The 19,111-nt window shown below is 41.9% G+C and overlaps 1 protein-coding gene across 1 annotated transcript in view; it reads right to left on the bottom strand.

The window, feature by feature from the left end:
* LOC133466624 (sphingosine kinase 1-like) overlaps positions 1-18,704 on the bottom strand; it is a 28,506-nt gene extending 9,802 nt beyond the window's left edge. Inside the window, exons 1-2 of the mRNA XM_061750550.1 lie at positions 18,150-18,704; positions 221-370 (exon numbers count right to left, since the gene is read on the bottom strand). Coding sequence (XP_061606534.1) covers positions 221-370; positions 18,150-18,618 — 619 coding nt within the window. The 5' untranslated portion in view covers positions 18,619-18,704. The remainder of the gene's footprint in view (positions 1-220; positions 371-18,149) is intronic.
* Positions 18,705-19,111: the final 407 nt, after the last annotated feature.

The raw sequence follows: 19,111 nt of genomic DNA, 5'->3' as shown, positions 1-19,111 counted from the left end.
TTGGGTGAGAGGCAGGGTACACCCTGGACTGGTTGCCAGCCAATCGCGGGGCACATATAGAGGAAGTGCACCACCAGATATTGAGGTTACGCATGGTAAAATACTGTAGAACTTGACTGGGCATTTATGATCTCAGACTACCTCAGGTATTTAAACATTGCTCACAGGTCCAAGGTCAGAGGACAAAAAGCTTTTGTGCGTGTGTGTGTACGTTGCCGACCTGTGATGACAAGTGTGTATGGGACGGCAGCTTCAGTGAGCATGCCCTGCAGGTGGCCGGTGAAGAGCTGGAGAGCCTGGCCACGTCCACTGAGTGGGTTCACCAGTATCATGACTCTGCAAGGCCGCTGTACCTCAGAGTTTGTGACACCTGAGAGTTAAACGGAGAGAGAAGTTTCATGAATGGATCTGAATATGTATACCCTTTACAAATGTGTAAAAACAATACAATCATCTCACACAGGTTTGAAAGCCAAGTGGAACAGGTGGCTCTTAACAATGTACTTAAGTCCTGTGTAATCTTTACCTTCAGCAAAATCCTTAATATATACAGTACAATGTGAAAAGGTCTTTTGCAGCTAGCTTTATCATTTTAATTATTTTAATTTTCACGGACCTCAATTTCTCATAGTAAACGAGTAAATAGTTGGACAGATATTGTCAAAACCACGCAAAAAAAAAAAAAAAAACACAAAAACTATGTCGATTAAACTTTGTGGAGGTGTGGTTTCTGAGTCAAGGAAGACTCATATGTTGTTGAGGATCTGAAGAAAATGTGCCGATACAGGAATTTATTTTCACAATTTGACTCACATGAATGGAACTGTCCACCTACCAGAGAAACATAATGGCGCCCTCTGTCTGTACAACATCCTCCATTGAAGGCAATTGAAGGCAACTGACAAGAAAACAGTCAGCGCAAAGTTCGTAATTGCACATGGAAATTAGGAATAATAATAAGAATATAAGAAATAAAATAGTAATTGCTAAAATATTGAAATACTACAAATTCTGAAAACTGGAGATAAGCATGATGGGTGCAAATCAACATGAGGTAACATGCATTATAGAGAGCAAATAGTTAGCCTGAGGTCGGTACATTACAAGTGCAAATTACATCCATACATTTAAATAGGCTGTGAGGAGGACATTATCGATATTTTGAGCTGAATAGCAGCGCAGCTTTGGGAACAAAAGCTGGCCTTTCTCTTCTGAGTTCAGTCGGTGTGGCAGCGAAGCCAGTGGCCTGATGGGAGCCACTCAAACTTTGGGAACGCAGCACGTGCGGGTTGTTGTACAATGTGGCCAGCATGTTAGCTGTTGATAGACCGTCAACAGAGCTCTGAGAGGTGTCCCAAATATTTTGCCAGTTTTCTGTAGGCGGTTTCTGCATCATAACCCCTTCCATGTTAAAAATAGCATATATGTCTGTATAACCGGTCTAGAAATAAAAATAAAGTGAACGAGGCTACCAAAAAAGATTTATTTTGCTGGAAATGTCCCTTGTTAGCATGTGTTTCATGCTTACGGAGTTCAGCACTCTGTTTTTCTTTCCTTTCAACTGGAACGCTTTGAGATCGAAAGCTAGACGTTCCAGGTGGGATATTTCCTACTGGCCAGCAGTCTAGAATGCATCAAATGTTTGAGTTGCTTCAAATACATACATAAATATGCTGGGCATCTTAATAGAATTGGGGTTAGCAGGTTTGTCTCACAGTCTAGAGGTCTTCGGTTTGAATCCAGTGTGAAAATGCAAACTGTGGAGTTTCCGTGTTCTCCCCATGCTTCCGTGGGTTTACCCCAAATACAGCAGTTAGATTTACGCCCAGATTCCAAAAACATGCATGTTAGGTTAATGGAAGACCCTAAAATGCCCATGGAGCAGGGGTTTCAAAGTCAATTTTGTCACGGGCTACATTGTAGTTTTGAACTCAGGTCACTGATGGTGTAGTGGTACACTCGCCCGACTTTTGTGCATGCAGCGTGGGTTCAGTTCCCACTCCGTGACGGTGCGAATGTGAGTGTGAATGGTTGTTCGTGTCTATATGTGCCCTGCGACTGACTGGCAACCATTTCAGGGTGTAGTCTGCCTTTCGCCTGAAGTCAGCTGGGATAGGCTCCAGCGCCCCGCGACCCTAACCTGGATAAGCGGTGTTGAAAATGGATGGATGGATGGATGGACAGTTTTGAAATCAGAAGGATAATATTTTGTTCAAGTATTGTTCAAGTTACTGCAAAAAGGGGTTTATGAACAAAAAAATGCAATAACGCAACAATTTTGTTTATTACATTACATATGACAATTTGAAACACACATGATTTGCCTTCGTGGGCCACATAAAATGATATGGGTCTTCAGTTGCCATGGAGCATGAATAATTGACCCTAAGGAGGACAAGCGGTAGGCCTATACAAAACGGATGGATGGCTGTGTTATCAACCATAGCAATTACATGGAGCCAGAATAACTGTCTTATTTTTTTTGCATTTTATTTCAAATCTTCATCCATTCACACACTTGCCAGTAAGTAACAAAAAATAATTGCTCTCTCCAGGATTGATACTCTGTATCTAAAATCTTCTATCTAACATCAGTCAGGTTGAAGCCTGTAACCCACAATGCACTTGCGCTGCAGGACTTGGCCGCATATGACCCCAAGTTGGCGCTGCGGGACAGGTGTGATTCCAGAAGGAGAAGCGAGGAGAGAGTGTAAAAACATGCACATGCCCAAACTGTGCCTCCATTCAGCCACACACGGTCAGCATTGTTTTATTTGTATCAAAGCACAATGTGGCTTTCATATACAAAAAGGGCCTCCACACTTCCAGAATGTCAGATACAATGATGGAAATTGACAGTGAAACACAACCTTAATCCATCCATCAATTTTCTATACCGCTTGTCTTGTTCAGGGTTGCGGGGAGCTGGAGCCTATCCCAGCTGACTTTGGGCAAAATGCAGACTACACCCTGGATTGATCGCCAGTCAGTCACAGGGCACATGACGAGAGAAAACCATTCACACTCACAGTCACACTGTGACTGAGTGGGAACTGAACCAACATGGCCTGAAAGGAAGTCAGTCGAATGTACGACTATACTATCACGTACAATTTTAATAATACAGTAAATACAGGCTCCCTCCCTCCAATGATTTTAACTTCTAAATAAAGACAGAGAATGTGAAATCTAGTTCAGACCTTGGCATGGTAAGTAACAGTTAAAATTATCTATCCATCCATTTTCTATGTCCTCATTAGGTAAGCTAGAGCCTATTGCAGTTGACTTTGGGCGAGAGTAGCATAGATTGGTCACCTATCAGTTGCAGGGCACATATAAGACAAACATCAATTCACACCTTGGGACAATTTAGTCTTCAATTAACCTACCATGCATGTTTTCATGCAATGAGAGAAGAAGCCAGCATACCCCAGTCACCATACCAGAATTACGGGAAAGAGTCAGAAAAGGAGAAGACTAGTGTGTGTTGTGTGCACAAGTAGTGTGTGATCAGTTTATCAGTTTATTTTTGAAAGGGGACAATGCAATTTCATAAAACACATGAAGTACACATGGTTAAAAAAGCCAGAATTAGCCAGAAGGCTGATGTAAAGTCAGACACGTTCAGGTACATTCTGTGCATCTCACACACAAACTAAAAACACACTAGTTTGATGGATGACAGATGCATCCGACAGAATATGTGAGTGGAATGCTGCTATTTTCTGGATTTTTATTTTCATTTATTTGAGTTTAAGTTCCGAATTCTGATTTAGTGCCTATATTTTTTCAAATGAGCCATATACATATCATCATTTACATTTACTAAATACCTGGCAGAGACAAATTGAAGTGAAAATAAACAATAAACCATTTAGTGCAAACTGGACTGACCTTCTTCGAGTCACAGCTACAGAAAGACCTAACTCAAGATAAGTGTTGTCATATTTTCTAGTTGACCTGGTTTTGGTTTTGCATCACATTTGAAATCCTTAAGTATGTATTCATTGTGCTACTGAAAGGAGCTATGAAGAGGAGCTGCATGCACAACTGGCTGTGTGCTAGGAAACCAGCAAGTGATTTACGATTTACGTCACATCTCAATTGTATCCCCTAAAGTTATATGTTATATGTATTACATATTGCAAATTATTTTGGTGGCCCCCAGGATTTCAGTCCCAAAATTGATGATAGGTCCCTCACCTTTTCAGTACAAATTGCCAAATGTTGGTATGAGGAGGCTGACTTGTTGCTGCCCTGCTCTCAGTCATGTTGTGTATTGACTTCCATGTTTGTTTCCATGTACAGTACTGTATGCACTCCCCATACTGTCGATATACTGTAGCATTATTACATTTTTGGATCTTATAAACAAATACACACAGTCCTTTTGCTCACTCTCACTACAGTGCTGAATGTCACCCTGACAGTTTGCTCCACTTCCAAGTTCTACTTTTTTGTTTATTATGTTATTTAATAGAGTTAATAGATTTGAGAAATTTAAACAGCCCCTTCAATTGTAAGCATTCAGTGGTAATACACCGGAGCAGAGATGGACAAGCTTGTGCTCAAAGGCTAAATGTATCTTTTAAAATGGACAGGGGCCATCCATCCATCCATTTTCTGAGCCGCTTATCCTCACAAGGGTTGCAAGAGTGTTGGAGCCTATCCCAGCTATCATCGGGCAGGAGGCGGGGTACACCCTGAACCGGTTACCAGCCAATCGCAGGGCACATAGAAACAAACACCCATTCACACCTACGGGCAATTTAGAGTCTTCAATTAACCTCGCATGCATGTTTTTTTTGTGTGATGTGGGAGGAAACCGGAGTGCCCAGAGAAAACCCACACAGGCACAGGGAAAACATGCAAACACCACACAGGCGGGGCCGGGGATTAAACCCCGGTCCTCAGAACTGTGAGGCAGATGCTCTAATCAGTCGCCCACCGGGCATATTATATGTAAATTGGGTAAAACTACAAGTGTATATGCAAAATATGCAAAGTAGTATATTCTAGTAACAACATTCTCATGTGTTCATTGTATTAATTATAATTTATCTAACGATCATTAATGAACTAATTATTTTTTTAGATGGTATTATCGACAATAAATAAACCAATTATTTGATGATCATTAGATGAATTAATAGAAAATAAATATTGTATGTAGAAATTATGATATACATTTTAATTAACAAATTATAAGGGAAAAAAGGTTAAATTAATAAATAGTATTACAGGGATTCTTGATAGCGTAAATTCTCAGTGGGCCGGATTTAAGGACAAAATAGGCAGTATCTGGCCACTGGACCATGCTCTGCCCAGCTCTGCGCTAGAATAATGTGTGCAAATAAGCAAAATTCCATCACCAGGCTGGAGGCCAGAATATGTTGACAGGGTGTTTCACAGAGAGGAAGACAACGCTTCACAGGAGTTTGAGATCCTAGCTGAGGTCAGAGGTCTTCTAGTGACGCAAGTCTAGGTCACTCTAGAACCCACAATGATGTCATCAGACCTGACACACACACTCACACACACGCACGCACACATGCACGCACAAACAGGAGTGGGGCAGTTGTTGGCCTGTGTTTCATATCCAGGCTCATGTCCTCCTGTGTGGTGTTTGCATGTTCTCTATGTACTTGTGTATGTTTTTGTCCAGGTACTCCAAAAACATGCATGTTAGGTTCATTGAAGAGTCTAAATTGTCCATAGGTGTCAATGGTTGCTATGTGCTCTGCCATTGGCCGTTAGCATCCACATGACCAGTTTCCTTATTTACATTTCATTCATCCCTGTGAGCATTCAACAACAGCCACTGAATGAAAACCTCTGCGCCAATTGGCATAGCAATGGTTTCTCTATAATCCTCATAATCCTGTTGAAAGAAAACAAAACTAATCCACTACATTTTGTGAATTAATAAGCATAGAAGCAGAAATGGACAGTATCTCTCTGCAAACACCTTCCTGTTCCCTCGTGATTGTTTCCATCAGGGATACTCAAGGAGGAGTATTTATTTTTTTGGTGTCTTGTTACACAGTGGTTAGCTTCTCTTAATGTGGAAAAACTTGTTTTAAAAGGTGACTCTTAGAGTCTAGCATGAATTAATTATCTTTAAGATAAGTGTGAAGGGTGGGGCGGGGGGGAATGTTTAAAGTAAAAGAACATGGAAGTCAATCAGTGTCAGTTGGTGTTTGTAAGTTCTACTTTAGCTACTATATTTTGTGTAGAATTGGTCACAAGTGCAAATTAAAATTATTAAACTCGTGAACCTCATTAACAGAAAGAATCCAAATATCACATCTGATGACGAGTCAAACTGTATTCGATTAAAAATTTTCATGACTGATTGCAAACATTGTCTGTAGGTGTAATCTATACATTCACGGTAAACTTTTCTTATAGAGTTTCCAGTTTGTCAATTGTCAGCGATTTGACATACCCAGAAATACAAATGTTGCACTTCTGTTGCACTTTTAATCCAACCTTACCATCTGCAGCAAACTCAAATGCAATTAACTTGAGGATAAATACTCTATAAAGGATTAGGGATTCACACTGACTTTCATACACCCTCTGCATTTAGAAGCTGCATTTATCACCACAACAGTATTCAGTTCAGTCAGTTTTACAGGATGCTTTGGATTTGGAATGCTAAACAAGATTATAAATTAAACGTGTGTGCTGAAAACACGATAAAGGATGATAATCTGCATGAGATTCTCATCAAACTGCCAGACTGGATCAATGATCAGGTCAATAGGAGGACAGAGACCAAGTGCCACTCTTTTACCTCTCAAGTTACAGTGTTCCATTCTGCCTGCCCAACTCATGCAGACTCCAGACCACAGGGAGGCTGGATGCACACAATATCTTATTTAAATGTCTCACTTGTCCTTCTTGCTTCCATCTGTGCCAACGAACATTCCAAATTAGTTGCTTTTACAACCAACTGCTTGTTCAAATGTGCTGTTTGCTAAAAACGGATTCTAGCTATATTCAATTGTAAATGCTGTATGTCTGTGTAGATGCTCCGTCATCCGGGTCATGGAAATCCGCAAAGGTTGAATCAAGGCAACTGGACTGTTATTCTTTGATGAAGGCATTTCACCTTTAAGCCAAAAGGCTTCTTCAGTTCAAAATATTCGGTGTGGAGTCACTTTATTTATGCCTCGGTGGGTATATCCCCTGGGAGTGGTCAACAGGCTGTTGTTGCCAAGTGTGATTAGTAAAACGACATCCTGCATACCAATCAGTCATTCAATCATCTTGTGGCAAAACAGCTTTTTAGTGCCACTCTTCCAATTGATTGAGGTAATCTTTGGAGGTAGAAATGTCAGGACATTGTTATAGGCAGACGATAGGTGATGCCTAAAACCTCTTCCTCTGTTTAGAGATGGCTTTTCTAGTATAACAAAGGTAGCTTCTTTTACACCTCTTTCAAACCAGCTGTCCTCCCTATCCAGCATTTGGATGTTGTTGTCCTCGAAGGAATGTCCCTTCTTCTTGAGATGCAAATAAGCCACTCATTCTGGTCCCGAAGAAGCCTCCCACTGACGCTGTGCCATGCGATTGTGCAGCGGCTCCTGAGTCTCTCCAATTGAGAGGTCATTGCACTGTTCACCGCAGTGCACTGTGAGGAAACTATTGCTGAATTTGCTTCTCATTTGTTGTATTGGGAGTAGAGTATGTGATGTTAGGCAAAGCTTAAGTACTGTAGATCACATACAGTACCTGGCCTGGAGCGAGGTTGGTTCTGTCATGTAGGCTGGAGTCTTGTTGTAGTCGTAGACATCAATGGCTGCAGTGCTGGGGATGCATGTACTCAGCATTGTACTCCGCAACTGAACTCAGCAATTTTGCTTCCACAGTGAGGGACTCTACACTGAAAATTTAGAACTGAAGAAGCCTTTTGGATGAAAGGTGAAAAAGTCTTCAACAAACAAGAGAAAGTCCAGCTGCCTTGATTCAACCTTTGCTAATGTAAAATCTGTACACTCACCAGACACCTCATTATACTACAACCCCAATTCCAATGAAGTTGGGACGTTGTGTTAAACATAAATAAAAACAGAATACAATGATTTGCAAATCATGTTCAACCTATATTTAATTGAATACACTACAGTTTGAACATTAAATATCTTGTCTTTGTAGTGTATTCAATTAAATATAGGTTGAACATGATTTGCAAATCTTTGTATTGTGTTTTTATTTACGTTTAACACAACGTCCCAACTTCATTGGAATTGGGGTTGTACAAGCTGTTTTAAAGTGGATTACAACATGCATCAGACAACAGCAATGAGTTTGTCCACTTATTCACCAATTATCACCTTAAAATGAATCGATAGTATGGAGACTGAAACAAGAGACCAACTCTTTTCTTCCACTTTCCTAAAGGCTGACTGTCCCATAACTTTAGTTCACCCAGTCTATTTACATTTCCAACTGCTACAGTGTCAACAAGAGTGGTGCTGCTGCTCACACTCCATTACTCTGTGCAGTAAATTCCCACTGAGAGTTTATTGTTGATGTGTCGAAAATGAAAACATAGCTGATTGCTACAGCTAAAATTGTCTAATGAGGTCTCGTCCTCCTCCGCCTTCCAATCTCATTAGCCTCTCATCCTGGATTACAATGAGGTAGTAATTAAACATGTAAACTATGAGAGTTGTTTACTCTGCTAATTACTCTGTCACTCATATGGGAGGAAGATGCATGTGATGCAGCACAGCTGTTTGTTTTCCCACACAAGCTGAAAACTGGGAAGCATTTCTTTTTTATAAATACATTTACTGGCAATCTCATTACCACATAAGCAATCTAATGAGAACCAGTACAAGACCTGAATAAACAATTTAGCTTTCACAAATATACTAATGCTCAGGTTTGATTGCAAACTGCAGTCTTTACACCGCTGTGTCATTGCTCATTATTAGCTATATCACAGATGAATAAGCAATCTTTTTTGTGGGGTTTTACAGTATACAGGCAACTCCTTGTTTAGAATTGCATACCTTTAGTGTTTTTCCAATACTTTCCGGGAAACACTGTCTACTGGAAGAGATGAAGACTGATTATAAGCAAGAAGAACAGGAAGAGAATGTCCCCAACTTAGCTCCAGTAATATTGTTCCCACAGAGCAGAGAGAATATATGCCAGTGAGTATTGTTGTATTCTCTGTTTGTATGTGTTGCTGCTCAGTGTGTGTGAAAGCAGCAGTTTTTTCAAGGTTAATAATTACCTTATAGCTCTTGTGTCAGATCTCAGTAGATTATGTACAACCCCAATTCCAATGAAGTTGGGATGTTGTGTTAAACATAAATAAAAACAGAATACAATGATTTGCAAATTATGTTCAACCTACATTTAATTGAATACACTACAAAGACAAGATATTTAATGCTCAAACTGATAAACTTGATTGTTTTTAGCGAATAATAATTAACTTAGAATTTTATGGCTGCAACATGTTCCAAAAAAGCTGGGACAGGGGGCAAAAAAGACTGACAAAGTTGAGGAATGCTCATCAAACACCTGTTTGGAACATCCCACAGGTGAACAGGCTGATTGGGAACAGGTGGATGCCATGATTGGGTATAAAAAGAGCTTCCCTGAATTGCTCAGTCATTCACAAGCAAAGATGGGGCGAGGTTCACCTCTTTGTGAACAAGTCCATGAGAAAATAGTCGAACAGTTTAAGGACAATGTTCCTCAATGTACAATTGCAAAGAATTTAGGGATTTCATCATCTACGGTCCATAATATAATCAAAAGGTTCATAGAATCTGGAGAAATCACTGCATGTAAGCGGCAAGGCCGCGAACAGACAGTGAATGCATGTGACCTTCGATCCCTCAGGCGGCACTGCATCAAAAACCGACATCAATGTGTAAAGGATATCACCACATGGGCTCAGGAACACTTCAGAAAACCAATGTCAGTAAATACAGTTAGGCACTACATCTGTAAGTGCAACTTGAAACTCTGCTATCCAAAGCAAAAGCCATTTATCAACACCCAGAAACGCCGCCGGCTTCTCTGATCCCGAGCTAATCTGAGATGGACTGATGCAAAGTGGAAAAGTGTTCTGTGGTCCAACGAGTCCACATTTCAAATTGTTTTTTGAAATTGTGGACGTCGTGTCCTCCGGACCAAAGAGGAAAAGAACCATCCGGACTGTTATGGACGCAAAGTTCAAAAGCCAACATCTGTGATGCTATGGGGCTGTGTTAGTGCCAATGGCATGGGCAACTTACACATCTGTGAAGGCACCATTAATGCTGAAAAGTACATACAGGTTTTGGAGAAACATATGCTGCCATCCAAGCAAAGTCTTTTTCACGGACGCCCCTGCTTATTTCATCAAGATAATGCCAAACCCCATTCTGCACGTGTAACAACAGCGTGGCTTTGGAGTAAAAGAGTGAGGGTAGTAGACTGGCCTGCCTGCAGTCCAGACCTGTTTCCCATTGAAAATGTGTGGCGCATTATGAAGCGTAAAATACAACAACGTAGACCCGGACTGTTGAACAGCTGAAGCTGTACATCAAGAAAGAATGGGAAAGAATTCCACCTACAAAGCTTCAACAATTAGTGTCCTCAGTTCCCAAACCTTTATTGAATGTTGTCAAAAGAAAAGGTGATGTAACACAGTGGTAAACATGACCCTCTCCCAGCTTTTTGGGAACGTGTTGCAGCCATAAAATTCTAAGTTAATGATTATTTGCTAAAAGCAATAAAGTTTATCAGTTTGAACATTAAATATCTTGTCTTTGTAGTGTATTCTATTAAATATAGGTCAAATATGATTTGCAAATCATTGTATTCTGTTTTTATTTATGCTAAACACAACATCCCAACTTCATTGCAATTGGGGTTGTAGTACAGAATGTACCTTATATTATCCACCCAACCATTTTATTGCTTTTATAATTTTCATATCTTTTGTCATATATACTTCCAGAGGTGAGTATAATTGACCAACATTGTACTAAAGTAAGAGTACAGTTACTTTAGAATAATATAACTCAAGTAAAAGTAAAAAGTGCTCCAAATATTTACTTGAGTCTTTTTCTTTTCCTTTCGGCTTGTCCCGTTAGGGGTCGCCACAGCGTGTCATCTTTTTCCATGTAGGCCAAGCTCCTGCATCCTCCTGTCTAACACCAACTGTCCCCATGTCTTCCCTCATGACATCCATCAACTTTGTCTCTGGTCTTCCTTGAGCTCTTTTTCCTGGCAGCTCCATCCTCATTATCCTTCTACACCTATACTCACTATCTCTCCTCTGGATGTGTCCAAACCATCGAAGTCTGCTCTCTCTAACTTTGTCTCCAAAACATCTAACCTTGGCCGTCCAACTGATGAGCTCATTTCTAATTTTATACAACCTGGTCACTCCGAGAGCGAACCTCAACATCTTCATTTCAGCTCTGCTTCCTGTTGTCTCTTCAGTGCCACGGTCTTTAATCTGTACATAATGGCTGGCCTCACCACTGTTTTATAAACTTTTCCCTTCAACCTAGCAGAGACTCCTCTGTCACACAACACACTTCCATCCTTTCCAAACTGATTGGACTAATTTCTTCACTTCCTGACCACACTCACCATTGCTCTGGACTGTTGTCCCCAAGTATTTGAAGTCCTCCACCCTCGCTATCTCTTCTCCCTGGAGCCTCAATCTTCCCCCTCCACCCCTCTGATTCATGCACATATATTCTGTATTACTTTGGCTAATCTTCATTCCTCTCCGTTCCAGTGCATGCCTCCACCTTTCTAACTGTTCGTCCACCTGCTCCCTGCTTTCACTGCAGATCACAATGTCATCTGCAAACATCATGGTCCACGGGTATCCAGTCTAACCTCATCTGTCAGCCTATCCATCACCATTGCAAACAGGAAAGGGCTCAGGGCTGATCCTTGATGCAGTCCCACCTCCACATTAAACTCATCTGTCACACCTCAATACTGTTCTGTTGCCCTCATAAATGTACTGTATTTTTCTAACATACTTCTCTGCCACTCCAGACTTCCGCATGCAGTACCACAGTTCCTCTCTGGGTACTCTGTCATAGGCTTTCTCTAGATCTACAAAGACACAATGTAGCTCATTCTGACCTTCTCTGTAGTTTTCCATCAACATCCTCAAGGCAAATAATGCATCTGTGGTACTCTTTCTAGGCATGAAACCATACTGTTGCTCGCAAATACTCACATCTGTCCTGAGTCTAACCTCCACTACTCGTTCTCATAACTTCATTGTGTGGATCATCAACTTTATTTATTCTTCATAAATATTTATTCTTCTATAGTTCCTACAGCTGTGCACATCACTCTTATTCTTAAAAATGGGCACCAGCACACTTTTCCTCCATTCCTCAGGCCGCTAGAATTCTGTTGAACGAGCTTGTCAAAAACTCCACAGCCAACTCTCCTAGATGCTTCAATACCTCCACAGGAATGTCATCAGGACCAACTGCCTTTCCATTTTTCATCCTCTTTAATACCTTTCTAACGTCCCCCTTACTAATCACTGCCACATCCTGGTCCACCACACTTGCCTCTTCTACTCTCCCTTCTCTCTCATTTTCCTCATTCATCAACTCCTCGAAGTATTCTTTCGATCTATCCAGCACAGTATTGGCACCAGTCAACACATTTCCATCTCTATCCTTAATCACCCTAAGCTACTGCACATGTTTCCCATCTCTATCCCTCTGTCTGGCCAACCTGTATAGCTCTTGTTCTCCTTCTTTAGTGTCCAACCTGGCATACATGTCATCATATGCCTCTTGTTTGGCCATTGCCCTACGTTGCATCTCAATGTATTCCTTTCTCCTCTCCCCGGTCCTCTCAGTGTCCCACTTCTTCTTAGATAACCTCTTTCCTTGTATGATTTCCTGTACTTTGAGGTTCCACCACCAAGTCTCCTTCTCCTCGTTCCTGCAAGAAGATACACCAAGTACTCTCATGCCTGTTTCTCTGATCACCTTGGCTGTAGTGTTCCAGTCTTTTGGAAGCTCCTCCTGTCCACCAAGAGCCTGTCTCAACTCTTCCCGAAGAACCGCACAACACTCTTCCTTTCTCAACTTCCACCACATGGTTCTCTGCTTTGCCTTTGTCTTCTTAATCTTCCTCCCCACAACCAGAGTCATCTGACACACCACCTTTCCTATTGTATCTAGCCACACTCTCCCCTACCACTACAGTACAGTCGGTAACCTCCTTCAGATTACATCGTCTGCACAAGATGCAATCCACCTGCGTACTTCTACCTCCACTCTTGTAGGTCACCCTATGTTCCTGCCTCTTCTGGAAAAAAGTGTTCACACCAGCCATTGCCATCCTTTTTGCATAGTCTACCACCATCTGTCCCTCCAAGTTCCTTTCCTGGATGCCGTACTTACCCATTACTTCTTCATCACCCCTGTTTCCTTCACCAACATGTCCATTACAATCTGCACCAAATCATGACTCTCTCTCTGTCTGGGATGCTCAGAACTACTTCGTCTCGCTCCTTCCAGAATTTCCTTTCACCTCTAGGTCACATCCGACCTGTGGGGCATAGCCGCTAATCACATTACACATGACACCCTCAATTTCAAGTTTTAGCCTCATTACTCGATCTGATACTCTTTTCACCTCCAAGACATTCTTCGCTAACTTTTCTTTTAAAATATTTCCACCGGCACCATGTAGGTTAACGATGCCGGAGGCGGACGTTGTTAACCCGGGCCACGACCGATCCGGTATGGAATTCTTTAGATGCGCGCTGTTTTGTGCTGCAGTTCTCCTACAAGTTGGGGGTGTCGCTACGGCTGGTATTGGATAGGACACCACAGGGTGGCGTTTCCTCTGCATTTTTTTTTGCCATTTCGGTAGCCGTTTTTACTTTCCTTTCAGTAACAAGCAACAACAATGGCGACCACGACAGAACAAATGGACCTAGATGACCAGATGATAACTTTAATTATGCTGCAAAATCGATCAAGAAGGCAGCAATGTAGATGGTATGTAGAACCATTGGGCACGCTGGTACGTCATCACAGCATGTGACTAAAACGGAGCAATCACGAAAGATGATCTTCGTGACGTTCTATTTTTATCGGGTGCGCGGCAAGCTATGAAGAGGTGCTGCGCGGGGCAATTTGTCGGTCACGTGATGCAATGCGGGCGTTGTCGGCCGCGCAACCGCGGGAGTATAAAGAGGCCTTAAGCGTAAGAAAGTACTCAGTGAAAGAAACTAGTCAAGTAAAGAGTAACTGGTGGGTAACTTCTGATTATTTATTTATTTTTTAAACCAGGGCATGAATATCAAATAAATAAAATAAATAATATATGGGAGTTCACACACACCTTCCACCGTTTCAAATTTTAAGTGCCCAGAAACCAACAATACATGCATTGGACCCTACAGAAACATTCTTTGCTTTATTCACTTAAAAAACTGAATGAAGAAGCTGTTTGCCAAACAGACCTAATGATAGTCTGTGTGTGTGTGTGTGTGTGTGTGTGTGTGCCTGTGTGTGCAAGAGAGAGGGAGCGAGAGAAAGAAAGAGAGAGCGAGAGAGAGAGATTAGGATTACAGCATGGCACGTATTCCTAAAAAGCATGTTTTACAGAGATTTATAAAATAAGGCTAATGTTGCCAGATGCACTGGCAAAACAACAACAGAAACATCTGAATCTTACCGCAAAGTGTGCACAAAGAAAACCCACGCACTCAAGGAGAGCACAGGCAAACTCTACACAGGCGAGGACGGGATTTGAACTCTGGTCCTCAGAAGTGTGAGGGAGATATGCTAATCAGTCATCCACCGTTCCGCCGCGCGGGTGTTTCCCCCCCCCCCAAAAATGAGTCATTTTGATTGGCCCGCGAAGGCTTTGTGCGCTGTCATGTGACTGCCTTGTGCCGTCTGATTATTGAATTGGAGTTAAATGACACTAGTGACCACGCTAGATTGGAGCATCTGTGTCCTATGCGGAAGTCGAAGATGAAGTCTCAAAAAACATCGCGCACGCAATAATGGATAAATATAGTAGCGAGCGGCATGTCGATCATTGTGATGGAGTAAAAGTATCAAATCTTCACATAAATCCGAATAGTAAAAAGTATGGTGCATTCAAACTACTCTGACAAGTAATATTTATCCAAAATGATACTTGAGTAAATATAGTGCTTTATTACACACCTCAGTCTACAACCCCAATTCCAATGAAGGAATGGACATTGTGTTAAACATAAATAAAAACAGAATACATCCATCCATTTTCTGAACCGCTTCTCCTCACTAGGGTCGCGGGCGTGCTGGAGCCTATCCCAGCTGTCATCGGGCAGGAGGCGGGGTACACCCTGACCTGGTTGCCAGCCAATCGCAGGGCACATACAAACAAACAACCATCCGTACTCACATTCACACCTACGGGCAATTTAGAGTCTCCAATTAATGCATGTTTTTGGGATGTGGGAGGAAACCGGAGTGCCCGGAGAAAACCCACGCAGGCACGGGGAGAACATGCAAACTCCACACAGGCGGGGCCGGGGATTGAACCCAGGTCCTCAGAACTGTGAGGCTGACGCTCTAACCAGTCGACCACCGTGCCAAACAGAATACAATGATTTGCAAATCATGTTCAGCCTGTATTTAATTGAATACACTACAAAGACAAGATATTTAATGTTCAAACTGATAAACTTTAAGTGCTGAGGTCAGGTCCCAGGACAGTCAGCCTCTTCTGCACCAGACCCACCCAAGCATGTCTTTATGGATCCTGCTTGAACTGTTCCCACAGCTGGAAGCACAGGATTTCCCCCTTGCTAAGATGCAGAATGGAGAGTTGTCGGGGGAGTTAAAGTGTTTGATGAACTGATGGCAGCAGTGGCGTAGTGGTTCGCACGTCTGTTGCAAAGTTCTGAGGTTTGGAGTTCAATTCTCCGTTATGGCCTTTCTGTGTGGAGTGTGCATGTTCTCCCCATATAGTGACAGGCAGAACAATTAAATGCTATTTCTCTCTTAACTTGTGTATCTACTTTTTGTGTTTTTTTCTGTAGCTCAACAAACATTGGGAAACACAAAGAATATGAATTGATGGAGGGATGATTAATTGATTACAAAGGTGTGACCAAGCCTTTGGCCCATATTACTAATTCAGTCAGCTATGTGTGGGATTCCAGAATGCTTTTTCACACAGGCAGGTTGAATGAATAGATGGAAGGTGGCTCAGCTTCTGAGCAAGTAGAGCAGGTTATTGTCAGAAGGAATGCAAAAATGCTTTCTGAAAAAAACTTGTTTTACAAATAGGATTGTGACAGTTTGAGCGTGAATAATCCTGTTAAAAATTGCAATTTAAGACAGAAAGCAGAGAGTACTTGGTGGCATGCTGTTCTATTTGAATGCTGACATGAAATTATATATTATATTATGGGTCCTTAAAGCATCAGCCTCACAGTTCTGAGGACCGGGGTTCAATCCCCGGCCCCGCCTGTGTGGAGTTTGCATGTTCTCCCCGTGCCTGTGTGGGTTTTCTCCGGGCACTCCGGTTTCCTCCCACATCCCAAAAACATGCATTAATTGGAGACTCTAAATAGCCCGTAGGTGTGACTGTGAGTGCGAATGGTTGTTTGTTTGTAATCCATCCGATTATGGGTCCTTCCAGAATATACATTTTCTATTACCTCCATGAAATAAAAAAATATATCTGTGCACAAAATACAGAAACATGTACTTGGTGTGTAAATTATATCACCTTACATATCAAATACGCATCCATTCTCTGTACAGCTTATTCTAATGAGCAATGCAGGTGTGCTGGAGCCAATCCCCGCTGACCTTAGATGAGAGGCGGTGCACACCCTGAACTGGTTGCAAGCCAATCACAGGGCACATTTAGACAAACGACCATTCAAACTTACATTCACACCTACAGACAATTTAAAGTCTTTAATTAACTTACCATGCATGTTTTTGGAATGTGGGAGGAAACCGGAACACCCAGAGAAAACTCATGCAGTCATGGGGAGTACATGCAAACAAGATTTTAACCCAAGACCTCTGAACTGTGAGGCAGATGTGTCACCCACCGTGCTGCCCATATCAAATATAACAGACACAAGGAGTTTGAAATCAACTTCATTGGTATGATTTTGTTGATGTCTTCCTCACAAAATTAAATAGACCGTCAAGAAATGGTACAGTTCTTGCCGCATTTTTACGTCAGTTTAACTGACACTGTGCTGCTCCCCCCGTGGGCAGTATAACATAGATGTACGGATATTAGTCATTCTTTGCAGAACATAAAGAATATATGCCTATCGTATTGCTATATGCCTGTCTACATTTGTTGCTCCACTATTTGTGTTCAAATATTTCATGCTATTTGTTTGCCCTTTTATGGGCATTTTGTGTTAGCATTAAGCCAGCAGACTTTAAAGCAAAGTTATATGGTTGTTTAAATACACAACATGTAATTGTCTTTGTTTAGTTCGAAAGTAAACTTAAACTTGAATGATATAAACATCTCAAAGCCTCTTATTAGAAAAACAGTCAACTATCTGCCAAACTGCTGCTTGTTGGGAAGTAAGTTTGGTTTTCCACCATACAGCACTTGTATCTCCAATTTTTGCTCACAAGTCAAAGAAACAAATGATCATCCGAACAACGATTAGTATCTCAAGGCAGCACTGGAATTGTTAAAACGTTTTGTTTTATCAGACATATCAAATACTAGTAATTATGTTCTGTGTCTCTCAACATAAGCTCAACCATGTTGAGGAAGAGGGGGGGAAACGTGAGCTACACGACTCAGCAGAAATGCCATCATGAACCTAATTGCTCTGACCACTGCGAGACCTAAAGTAAGTCCTCTCTTCTATTCCCCATATTTTCGCAAACGCTTTCACCTATTATGGCGAGTGTTCACTCAAACCAATGCATCCCTATTACTTAAAACACTTCAATATCAGCATGTCTTTTTCTGAGTATATCAGAAAAATGCAGTAAAAGCAAAGGTTTTGTTGTTATGGATTTTTCTGGGAAACACCAAAAATAAATAAGTAAAGTTAAATGGTCCATGCCTTAATGGTCTTCCAATTGTCGAGTGACCCATATAAACTGCATATGAATATGAGTGACCTTGCTCACCGTCTTTGCGGGGCGCCTGCTGCACAGAGGCATTCCTGATGGCACAAGCCCACCTCTCAGCCTCGCACAGGTTGGTCCGGGCGTCCTGGACCAGCGCCACTCGAAAGCACTGCTCCACTCGCTGCCGGGCCACCCCGGCGCTCATCCAGCGCCGTTTGAAGGGGTAGAAATAGGCGGTAAAGTAGGCGCCTACATCCGCGGTGTCAGCTCCTCTGTACGCCCGGCAGCCCACGCAGTCCGTCAAGTTGAAGACCACCTTAGTCCGGCCGGGGGACGAGGAGATCCTCTGAATGGTCAGGACGCTCTCCGTCAGGCACACGGAGTACCGTACCTTGTTGTCGAGTGTGTCTGAAAACTCCCCATAAAGCATGCCTACGAAGCCGTTCCGCTGGCGGGCTGGCTCCGCTTCCGCGGCGTCCTTCTCCATCCCGGCCAGGCCAGTGCGAGGATGGCGGCGCGGCACCGACATTCAAGTGGAGTTGTGCTGCGGGACGCTCCGAGCGCGAGGACACCATTCCTGGTTGGAGTCTTTTCCTAGTGGCCAAAAGAGGGAGTGCAGCCAACAAGCGCCGATAGTGCACATTAGTAGATGTTTTATTTTTTTTTAAACCCTGCATACTTTTTTATTTGCACGTACATTGTATGTTCCGGGTCAATTATGAATATATTAATAATACAATTATGAACTGCAGATCTTTTAAAAATGTATAAATAACAGCCGGTCTGACATGATTAATCCTTAAAAAGATGTTTCCGAGAAAGCGTAAATGCATTCTTTTTGTTTTAATAAAATTGAAATCACGATATAATGATGCATAATTATAATTTTTGTAAATGGATGGATGGATGGTGTAACCCCCCATTTCCCCTTTAAACTTGTATGTCAACTCAAAGGCGTCACATACAAAAACGAACTGATTTATCCAATTTAAGAAATTTACAGAAATTAATTATTTCTAAAA

The sequence above is a fragment of the Phyllopteryx taeniolatus genome, chromosome 16, assembly GCF_024500385.1.
Source record: "Phyllopteryx taeniolatus isolate TA_2022b chromosome 16, UOR_Ptae_1.2, whole genome shotgun sequence".
In the NCBI taxonomy this organism is placed as follows: domain Eukaryota; kingdom Metazoa; phylum Chordata; class Actinopteri; order Syngnathiformes; family Syngnathidae; genus Phyllopteryx; species Phyllopteryx taeniolatus.
Note: the sequence above shows the minus strand (reverse complement) of the source record. Positions and strands in the feature narration are given on the sequence as shown.